The 11,946-nt window shown below is 43.2% G+C and overlaps 1 protein-coding gene across 4 annotated transcripts in view; it reads left to right on the top strand.

Moving 5' to 3' along the window:
- LOC143292884 (unconventional myosin-XV-like) overlaps positions 1-11,946 on the top strand; it is a 237,777-nt gene that overhangs the window by 131,565 nt on the left and 94,266 nt on the right. For all 4 annotated transcript variants that reach the window (XM_076603546.1, XM_076603547.1, XM_076603548.1 and 1 more), the window contains exons 17-20: positions 3,525-3,679; positions 4,686-4,856; positions 6,709-6,832; positions 8,610-8,785. In XM_076603546.1, coding sequence (XP_076459661.1) covers positions 3,525-3,679; positions 4,686-4,856; positions 6,709-6,832; positions 8,610-8,785 — 626 coding nt within the window. The remainder of the gene's footprint in view (positions 1-3,524; positions 3,680-4,685; positions 4,857-6,708; positions 6,833-8,609; positions 8,786-11,946) is intronic.

The following is an 11,946-nucleotide window of genomic DNA, read 5'->3' as shown; positions in this document are numbered from 1 at the left end:
TTTAAAAAAAAAAATTATTTATGTACGCTTATAGTTGACTTCATCAAGTTTTTGCGCCTTATACATATTATTATTACTAGTAGTATTTCTTTTTTATGTAATTATCTATTATTTATTCACTCTTTTTTTTCTTGTTTTTCTCAAGGCCTAAGCACGTTGGGTCAGGCATCTGCTTGGCAGATGTGGTGTAGCGTATATGGATTTGTCCAAACGCAGTGACACCTCCTTGAGCTACTGAAACTGAAACTGAAACTCATCTAAGATGATGATATTAGACTGAAAATAAATTGATATGCACTTGTATGTATCCTAATTTTTCTACTGTATCTGTGTTTGTGTATGATTTTCAGTTATGTTCGTATCTTGTTATGTACTATCCCCCCCCCACCCCCCCTACAATATTCCTTGTGACCTCGGTACACTTGGTAATAAAGACATATTCTATTCTATTCTATTATTATTATTATTATCACACAAGTACATACATCATCACTATTTGAAAAATAAGCACTGAAAGACGTATGTATCAGAGCAGCCCTAGTTATGACTCTGGAATACCTGGAACCTTTCACAGCTGCTGAGGACAGGACTGTCAGCATCAGTAAATGACAGGTGCGGTGGCCAGGTGATTAGAGCGCTGCATTATTGCCTGAGTTTCCCAAGTTTGATTTCGGGTGGTAGAGAAAAAAGTAGAGGGGGCAGAGTCAAATCCAGTACACCAAAGGTAGAAATACAATAAAATCAAGCCACATGCAGCAAAATAAGTCCAAATGAACACGCTTCATAGCCAAAAAAAAAAAAAAAAAAGCGTAAGATGAGACTGAGCGTAAACCTGACAAGATGGCATCAAAAGCCTTGGCCAAAGGAATGATTCAGTGCTTGTAGCTTTTAGAGGCTTTTGATTGGCTAAGAGTGGACCGGGAAAGATGGGTCGTCTTTTCACTGTTAGCTGCGCGAAATTTGGCCAAGCAGAACAAACCAATAAGCCTAGTTTGCATCAGTTTGACATGGTAAGTATATGTATCACCAAACATAGAGTATAATACAAACTCCTCCTTTTTAGCACACATGGTGGGTTAAGGGCAATGATTTTTTCCGATCTCCCAGGTCACATTACGTGCAGACCTGCTTGAGCCCAAACCTCCTTCCATGTGTATACACACAGAGAACATGAAATGTGCACGTTAAAGATCTTGTAATTCATGTCAGCATTTGGTGGTTTATGGAAACAATAGTATACCCAGCAGGCACCCTGCAAAAACGGACTATGGCTTCCTACATGCTGGGGTAAAAAACAGTTATACACATAAAAGCCCACTCTTCCCCACAAGTGAATGTGGGAGTTGCAGTCCACAAAAAAATAACGACGAAGAAGAAGTGTTGACAAATACTCACCAGAAAGGAAGTGTGCAACATAGTGACTGATTTTCTGAGTATATCTCTTTTTTTTTTTTGTCTTCCACTTTTTATTTTCACTGTGTAGCTCACATTATCACATTGTATGCAATTGTACAAACACATTTATTAAAAAATAGAAAATTGTATGTTGCTTTTGTAGATTTTCAGAAGGCCTTCGACTCTGTGAATCGAAATAGTTTATGGAATGTGTTACGTAAAACTGGTGTTGATGGTAAGCTTTATATGGCACTGCGTGGTGTATATGATGCAGTTTTAGCGTGTGTACGTGAGAAGGGTGTATATTCAGATGTATTTGATTGCCCACGTGGCGTAAAACAAGGATGTCTGTTGAGCCCTATGATGTTTTCGTTCTTTATTAATGAACTGGCAGGAGAGATAACGAAAAAAGGAAGACATGGGATTCAAATGATCCCTGGGGCTGTTGAACTGTTTCTCATGTTATTTGCAGATGATGTAATTCTTTTGTCTGACACGGCCATAGGACTTCAAAATCAGCTGAACATATTAAAGCAAGAAGCAGATAGATTATTTTTAAAAGTTAATCTTGAGAAAACAAATGTAGTTGTGTTTAGAAAAGGTGGTTACTTATCTAGATATGAAAAATGGCACTATGGAACTGATGAAGTGAAGGTAACTAATGCTTATAAGTATCTTGGTATGATTTTTACAACTAAGCTGAGTTTGACAAGGACAGTAGCAGAAATTTGTAGAAAGGGGAAGAAGGGGGTTATAGAAATCTTAAGGTGTTTACGTAAGTTAGGCTCGATAGATTCATATATATTTTGGAAACTTTTTGATACTCAAATAGAACCAATGATAACATACAGTGCCGAAATTTGGGGACTTTCTGATAACAAAGATTTAGAAAAAGTACATACATTAGCTATTAAACGTTTTTTAAATGTTCCATTACATGCTTCAAATACTGTATTATATGGAGAAAGTGGTAGATACCCATTATACATTAAATCATGTGTGAAATGTATAAAATATTGGTTAAAATTAATAAGGCTACCCACATCGAGATTATGTAAGCAGGCGTATGAAATGTTAGTAAATGAACATGAGAGAGGGAAGGAAAACTGGGTATATTTTGTAAAGAAGACATTAACTGTAAATGGATTTGGGATTGTGTGGATGTGTCAGGGAGTTGGATGTGTAGAAGGATTTGTTTCAGAATTCAAAGATAGGCTAATTGCTTCATATAAACAGAATTGGCACTGTAAAATGGAAAGCACTGAGAAATATAGATGGTTTTATAGTTTTAAAAGTATATTTCAAACAGAAAAATATATCACAGTCGTGACAAACAAGTGGCACCGAACAAGTCTCGCCAGATTTAGAACGAGAACGATTGGTTTGAATGCTTATGAAAAGTGGTTTCAGACTGAGCCCTCGTTACTCTCCCCTTGTCCGATGTGCGGTCATTCAAGGGAGGATGAGTTACATTTTTTGTTTAGTTGTAAAGCTTATGACGATATTCGAGAAAAATGTGTTGTATTTAAAACAAATTCAGCAAAGTATGAAGATATTTTTGGAGTGCTTAATTTAAATCAGGAAACTTCACTACAGTCACTTGCAAAATATATTGCAGAAGCGAATAACATGCGACGAAAAAAAACTCAACAATAATAAAATAGTATCAGGTGTTGCTCATTGTGAAAAGTGAAATCTGTGTTGTCACTCTCATATGGAAAATATTTATGTTATACATTTATATATGTTTTTGTTTTTATTTCTCACTACATGCCATTACTTTGAATGGATGGTCGAACTGCACTTTGTTGCACAGATTGATTGATTTCGTTTTGGTTTTGGTTTTCATCAATATTATTACTATTGATGCATGTTGTTATTTGTATTATGAACCCCCATGTCATTAGGGCTGTAAAGCTATTGACATTAAAGTGTTCAGTGTTCAGTGTTCAGTGTTCTCTCACATATCCCCATTATGCACAGTGCTAATCATGGGAGACATCTGCAGCAGAGTGACTGATTTTCTGAGTATTTACTTTTTCCCCCATGGTTTTTTTTTTTTCACCGTGTAAACTATGTATTCAGGTAATGCGCAGTGCTAATGGTGGAAGACATCTCCTTGTTTCCAGATCATCGCTCAGATGTTCAGTGACCTGCGAGACCGTCAGATCACCAAGACACTGAGCAAGACGACAGGGCGCTATGTGACGCTCAAACCTCGCACCCCTACCGTGGCTGCCAGCTTCAATGAGTCACTGCTGTCCCTCATTGATACCATGTCCAGGTGAGAGGACCAGTGCCATGGAAAGTCGATACAGTTAGATATGTATGGTAGTCGGGGTTTTTTTTTCCATTTATGAAGTGGAGAGGAAACACACACCACACACTCACACACACACACACACACACACACACACACACACACACACACACTCATGTGCGTTGTGTGGTTACATATACACATAGACACATCCACACATAAACATACACCCACACATAAACACACACACACACACACACACACACACACACACACACACACACACACACACACACACACACACACACACACACACACACACACACACACACACACACATACACTCTCTCTCTCCCTCTCTCTCTCTATCTCTCTCTCTCACACAACCCCCCCACCCACCTTCCACACACATACACACTCACCCCTCCTCTGATGAAACACAAAATCTAAACAGAACACCCTCTCTTTCTCCCCCCCCCCCTTTTTTTTTTTCTTCTTTTGTTGTGTGGGCCTCAGTTGCATATGCACAGTGCATGGGGCACTGCATTTTTTCTTTTCTTTCTCATCCTTTTGTTCCCTGAAATCTACTGTCGGTGTCCAATTAGGTAAGGGACTAATTGACAAGGCACTAGTACTCAATACTGCCAGCCTCCAGACTGGTTTATTGTCCATACATTCCACCCCCCCCCCCACCCCCCCCATCCCCTCATGTACAGAAAATCTTACAAAACAACACATCCTGGCATCAGCCAGGCCGAGAGACAGAGACGCTTGTGTTATGTTTTTCCTCTTTTCTCCCACGTGAGTTGACTTTTACCAAGATTCTTTAAGTCTGCCTCTTACCACTTGAAGGTATTGGTCAGGAAATTTTCGCACGAAATCAACTACAGACATGCCGTTGTGTGTGGTGCAGGTGTCACCCCCGACTTGGATAAGGACACTTGTGGTGGGTATATTGGTCAGGAAAACTGGTTTTGCACCAAACAATGGACAAACAAACATGCTGTTGTTGTTGTGTGTGGCGGTGCAGGTGTCACCCCTACTTTGTGCGGTGCGTGAAGCCCAACACGCAAAAGAAAGCCATGCTGTTTGAGGACGAGGTGGTGATGGACCAGCTCCGCTACACGGGCATGCTGGAGACCATCCGCATCCGCAGGATGGGGTACCCTGTCCGCATCAAGTTCCCCGTCTTCATACAGAGGTGGGTGGGAGGATAGCTTAGGAGAGTATAACCAGAGTTGGGTTAGGGGTATGACTTATGGGGTTATAACTAGAGTTGGGTGGGGGTATAACTTAGGAGGGGTATAACTAGAAGTGGGTGGGGGGTATAACTTAGAGGGCATAACTAGAGGTGGGTTAGGGGTATAACTTAGGGGGGGTATAACTAGAGGTGGTGGGGGTATAACTTCGGGGGATTTAACTAGAGGTGGGTGAGGGGTATAACTTAGGGGGTATTACTAGAGGTGGGTGGGGGTATAACTTAGGGGGGGTATAACTAGAGGTGAGTGGGGGTATAGCTCAGGGGGTATTACTAGAGGTGGGTGGGGGTATAACTTAGGGGGGTATTACTAGAGGTGGGTGGGGGTATGACTTAGGGGGGTATTACTAGAGGTGGGTGGGGGTATAGCTTAGGGGGTATAACTAGAGGTGGGTGGGGGTATAACTTAGGGGGTATTACTAGAGGTGGGTGGGGGTATGACTTAGGAGGGTATTACTAGAGGTGGGTGGGGGTATGACTTAGGGGGGTATTACTAGAGGTGGGTGGGGGTATAACTTAGGGGGGTATTACTAGAGGTGGGTGGGGGTATAACTTAGGGGGGTATTACTAGAGGTGGGTGGGGGTATAGCTGTGGGGGTATAACTAGAGGTGGGTGGGGGTATGACTTAGGAGGGTATAACTAGAGGTGGGTGGGGGTATAACTTAGGGGGTATAACTAGAGGTGGGTGGGGGTATAACTAGAGGTGGGGGGTATGACTTAGGAGGGTATAACTAGAGGTGGGTGGGGGTATAACTAGAGGTGGGTGGGGGTATAGCTTAGGGGGGTATAACTACAGGTGGGTGGGGGTATAACTTAGGAGGGTATAACCAGAGGTGGGTGGGTGTATAACTTAGGGGGTATAACTAGAGGTGGGTGGGGGTATAGCTTAGGGGGGTATAACTACAGGTGGGTGGGGGTATAACTTAGGAGGGTATAACCAGAGGTGGGTGGGTGTATAACTTAGGGGGTATAACTAGAGGTGGGGGTATGACTTAGGAGGGTATAACTAGAGGTGGGTGGGGGTATAACGAAAGTTGGGTGGGGGTATAACTTAGGGGTGTATAACTAGAGGTGGGTGGGGTATAACTTTTGGGGATATAACTAGAGGTGGGTGGGGGTGTAGCTTAGGGGGGTATAACAAGAGGTGGGTGGGGGTATAACTTTGGGGGGTATAACAAGAGGTGGGTGGGGGTATAACTTTGGGGGGTATAACAAGAGGTGGGTGGGGGTATAACTTAGGGGGGTATAATAAGAGGTGGGTGGGGTATAACTTTGGAGGGGTATAACTAGAGGTGGGTGGGGGTATAACTTAGGGGGGTATGACAAGAGGTGGGTGGGGGTATAGCTTAGGGGGTATAACCAGAGGTGGATGGGGGTATAACTTTGTGTTGTGTTTGTGTTATCAGATACATGTTTTCCCCTTTGTTCAATGATTGTGTTGTGTTTAGGTCATCAGATACCTCTGTTCTCCTTTGTTCAGTGACTGTTGTGTATGGGTCATCAGATACCTCTGTTCTCCTTTGTTCAGTGACTGTTGTGTATGGGTCATCAGATACTGGTGTTCATTCAGTGATCGTGTTGTGCTTGGATCATCAGATACCTCTTTTCCTCTTTGTTCAGTGATTGTGTTGTGTTTGGGTCATCAGATACCTCTTTTCCCCTTTGTTCGGTGACTGCATTGTGTGTTTTTGGTAATCAGACGCTGGTGTTCACTCAGTGATTGCGGTTGTGTTTGTGTCATCAGATACCGGTGTTCTTTCAGTGATCATGGCGTTGTGTTTGTGTCATCATCAGGTACCGGTGCCTGCTGCGAGGGCAGGTGATCCGGCAGAACCAGCTGCCCACAGAGGTCAGCTCCATGATCTTGGCCACACAGGGCCCGGCCTTCAAGGACCAGTACCAGATCGGGGCCACCAAGGTGAGAGAGAGAGAGAGAGAGAGAGAGAGAGAGAGAGATGAGAATGAGAATGCATCACACACTGGCAGGGATGGGTGACTGCATCCTTCCAGTGGGAAGAGTGGAAGTGTTTCAGTTTCAAGGTGGCATCAAAGCATGTTGACTAATCCATGTGTATATATATATACTAGTGGAGTGATGGCCTAGAGGTAACGCGTCCACCTAGGAAGCGAGAGAATCTGAGCGCGCTGGTTCGAATCACGGTTCAGCCGCCGATATTTTCTCCCCCTCCACTAGACCTTGAGTGGTGGTCTGGACGCTAGTCATTCGGATGAGACGATAAACCAAGGTCCCGTGTGCAGCATGCACTTAGCGCATGTAAAAGAACCCACGGCAACAAAAGGGTTGTCCCTGGCAAAATTGAGTAGAAAAATCCACATCGATAGGAAAAACAAATAAAACTGAATGCAGGGAAAAAAAAAAGGAAAAAAGGGTGGCGTTGTAGTGTAGCGACGCACTCTCCCTGGGGAGAGCTGCCCAAATTTCACACAGAGAAATCTGTTGTGATAAAAAGAAATACAAATATATATATATATATATATATATATATATATATATATATATATATATATTTGTGGTAGTCAGTCGTGTCCGACTGTGGCCATCAGAACAGCGGAGGAGGCAACTGCTGACCGGACTATACGGGCTAGAATTTGATTGTAGTGGAAAGTGTCTTGCCCAAGTTTACTACATCCTCACTCTCTGGGCCAAGAGGATTTTTAGGACAGTCGGCGCTGGAATGGTTCCCAAAGGCCAACTAGCCCCCCAAGTCTGCAGCACTGAGAGCCAGTGCAATCTTGCCCCCTTGTTTGAGAGTCATAGTCCTTGACAAAAGACTCAAGCTGTAAATGATTTCCCATTGCAGTGGGGAAGCCATTGATCATACAGCTCTCACTTTGCTGTGGGCCCAGCTGTACTAATCCATTATATGCTTCACCATATCTGAAAATATCTGGAAACAAAAGAACGGGAGCAGGTACCTGACACATATATATATATACCCAAATCGCGGCTCATGCCATGTTGGGAGAATGATGGGTGGGTACTTTCGTTGAGGCTGAGTGGGTGGGTTGGTGTTTAATGGATAGGTGGATGATTGTCTTAGAACATTGTGAGTGTAATGTTTGGATTTTCTGCTTTCAATGCTTTAAAAAAAAAAAAAAAAATTAACTTGAGCCGTTCAGTCATTTTGAGGAAGTGAATCGGTGTCCACAGACAAGCTGACACACATGCCAGCACACACTCATATGCACAGCACACACATGCAAACATACGCATGCCCCCTCTGTGGCTTCCCATATGCCCACCCACGAATCTATGCATGCATGCACGCGCACAGACACACACACACACACATACACACATACACACATACACATACACACACCACACACACGCGCAGGCACACACACACACACACACACACACATATACACACACACACACACGCGCGCACACACACACACACACACACACACACACATTCACACACACTCATACACACACACACACACACACACACACACACACACACTCACTCACATACCACACACCACACACACACACACACACACACACACACACACACACACACACACACACACACACACACACACACACACACACATTCACACACACACACACACACACATTCACACACACTCGCATACCACACACACACACACACACACAAGTTGTTTCAAAACTGACAGCACACAGCGGACGTCGTGTCACACAGGTCTTCATGAAGGAGAGTTTCGAGGTCCACATGGACGAGGCCTCCCGCACCATACAGAGAGAGGCGGCCATCTGCATCCAGACCCGAACCCGCACCTTCCTGGCCCGCAGCAAGTACCTCAAGGCTCGGGCCGCCTCGCGCACCATTCAGCGCATGTCGAGGATGTGGAAGACAAGGTAAGAAGCAGTGAGAGGGAGAAGGGAGAGGAAAAGATAAAGAGAAAGGAAAAGTTTTTATGTTTTTCAGCCAAGGGCACGTAGACAGTCAAGGGGGGAGGGGGGGGGGAGTTGAGGGAGGGTGTGTGTGTGTGTGGGGGGGTGGGGGGGCAGGGAGTGAAATAACTGAATAGCTAAATAAAGAAGTCCCATAAAAGGGAAATACAGTGTTACACAAGAACATCATGAAATAATAGTATTTAACTGTCATGACCCATAGTAAACATTTTTTTTTTCTGCTTGCTCCATGTCACATTGTTTTCTTTGTCGTGTTAGTTTCTAGAAATGTCTGCCTCTGCCTCATAGAATGGAAAATAAACTTTGATACTCACATGGACAACTGTTTGCATTCACCATCCAATAATCTTTTTAATGGAACATTGATTCCGCTGTTAAATAATCTATTTCTCAGCTTTGAATATAGTGGACAAGCATACAAGAAGTGTCTTAACTCACTCAGTACGGCCAGTCCTCTCTTCTCCTCAACACAGACCCCTCGGATGTCCAGTGGGTGTCTCAATGACCCAACCTTTAGCTTCCGTCGTCAGAACTGTGGTATTCTTTGTCAACATTCACCTCTTCGGTATAAGTGCGTTCCGCTTGCGATGTTTTGATGATAGTAATTGGGATGAAACGCTGTTAACGTCGCCGTTCGTATGGAGAGAGTTAAGAGATAAACAGAGAGAGAGAGAGAGCTCTGGATTCAGAGTTTTGGTGAAGAATGTTTAGAATAATTGAGAGAGATGGGAGAGAAAGACCAGACCAGACCAGACCAGATAATTTATTCAGATAGGCCATAGCCCCTACTGAAGGGTTGTAAACAAAGTACAGTAATCAATCAACCCTTTTGTCTGTAGAAAAGCAAATACTACATTCTTGAGGTATGAATGCATTAATAATGTAGTGTATATGTAATATCTCTTATCCATTTGAGAGATTTATACAGAAATATTGCTAGATATTTACTACTAGCAGATGAGAGAGAGAGAGAGAGAGAGAGTATTAGTGAATGAATGAAAAAAAAAAAGAGAAAGTTTTATATTAAGAGGGTAAAGGAATAATAAACACATTATGTATTGTTTACATCTGACCCAGTCGGCAAAGAAATTTGAAGGGGGAAAAAGAAATAATACAAAAAAAAGTTTAAACCAAAAAACATTCACAGCAGCAGCATTATAAAAATCACACGTACATGTACAAAACATAGTACACATATCGATGGGGGATGGGGCGAGGGGTTGGGGGGGGGGGGGGGGTGAGAGAGAGAGAAAGAGAGAATAAAACAAAATGTGCACTGCTCCATGTACGCTTCAGCACATGTCAAGAGTGGAGTGGAGTGGAGTGATGGCCTAGAGGTAACGCGTCCGCCTAGGAAGCGAGAGAATCTGAGGGCGCTGGTTCGAATCACGGCTCAGCCGCCGATATTTTCTCCCCCTCCACTAGACCTTGAGTGGTGGTCTGGACGCTAGTCATTCGGATGACACGATAAACCGAGGTCCCATGTGCATCATGCACTTAGCGCACGTAAAAGAACCCACGGCAACAAAAGGGTTGTTCCTGGCAAAATTCTGTAGAAAAATCCACTTCGACAGGAAAAACAAATAAAACTGCACGCAGGAAAAAATACAAAAAAAAAAGGGTGGCGCTGTAGTGTAGCGACGCGCTCTCCCTGGGGAGAGCAGCCCGAATTTCACACAGAGAAATCTGTTGTGATAAAAAAGGAATACAAAATACAAATACAAATTTGGAAAAGAAGGGTAGAATAAAAATGATGTGAGCGTACATTCCCATACATGCGATTGGGAGCTTGCTCGTACGTGAGTATGCATGCCTGTGTATCTGTATCTGTGTGTTGTTTGATAATGTGTGTGTGTGCCTTCACCGGATTATGTCTGTGCGTGTACATGCCTGTCTGTGTGTGCGCTTGGGTGCATGCATGTATATGCGTGTGCTCATGTGTGCGCTTTTGTGTGAGTACAAGTGTATGTTTGTGTGTGTGTGAGAGAGACAGAGTGAGAGAGAGAGAGAGAGAGAGAGAGGTTTTGTGAAGTAGCTGAGGTTGATCTCTTAGTTGTGTGAGAAAACTCATATCTTTTTCAGAGTTATCATTTTACAACATAAAACTGGGTGGGAATATTATATGTTGGTATAGCTGCTAAATTCAATATCACACTGGACTATGTCGTGATGCCTCTACATTGCCTTATGATAAAAAAAAACCAAACCAAAACATAGCGACTTTTATCATCAGTCTAAGAAACCCGGTTTTGAGCTTTTGAGAGAACATTGTTTTTCTGATTTCTGTGGATCAGAGTAAACGTTCACTAGTGATAGGCAAGGTTGTTTGAATTGATAAGTTGGAATTATGAAATGTGTAGATGCTTGTTTTTTTTGGGTTTTTTTGTTTAAATCCTCAGTACTTTTCCTGCCCATTTCTGTTTTGTTGTGAACTGTACATCACTGTGTGTGTGTGCGTGCATGCGTGCGTGCGTGCGTGCATATTTTGTGTGTGAGGGGTGGGGTGGGGGTGGGGGGGCATACAAGCATACATGTGTATTTTCTCTGTCTCCCTCTGCCTGCTTATCCCCCTCCTGTCAAGCCTTGTTTGAACTGCACTGGTGGGTGGTATTTATTTCATCGATTGTCTGCATCCTCTTCTTCAGCTCAGTTCACTACACTAGTGGCCTCGAGTTGTAGAAAAGATTGGTTTTGAAGCTGGTGAATATATGTTTTGTAAGGTGGAGGGCATTTTTTTTTTTTTTTTTGCCATGCAAATAAATCATAAAATGTACACTGCGGTGATGTCTTTTCATGTCTGGTACTAAAAGGTAGTAACGCAGAGAAAGATTTGAGCATTGCATTCACATTCATTTGTTACAGCAACAGTTTATAATTTTTCACAACTTTGCTTCACTTCATGATACATCACACACACACACACACACACACACACATGCACACACACATGCACGCACGCATACGCACACAGGCGCGCATGCGCGCGCGCACACACACACACACACACATCGACCCATCCATCCATCTATCTGTCTGTCCCTCTATCCATCTATCTATCTATCTGTCTGTTGATCTGTCTGTCTATCTATCTATCTATTCATCTA

This window comes from Babylonia areolata, chromosome 18, assembly GCF_041734735.1.
Source record: "Babylonia areolata isolate BAREFJ2019XMU chromosome 18, ASM4173473v1, whole genome shotgun sequence".
Lineage (NCBI taxonomy): Eukaryota > Metazoa > Mollusca > Gastropoda > Neogastropoda > Buccinidae > Babylonia > Babylonia areolata.
Note: the sequence above shows the minus strand (reverse complement) of the source record. Positions and strands in the feature narration are given on the sequence as shown.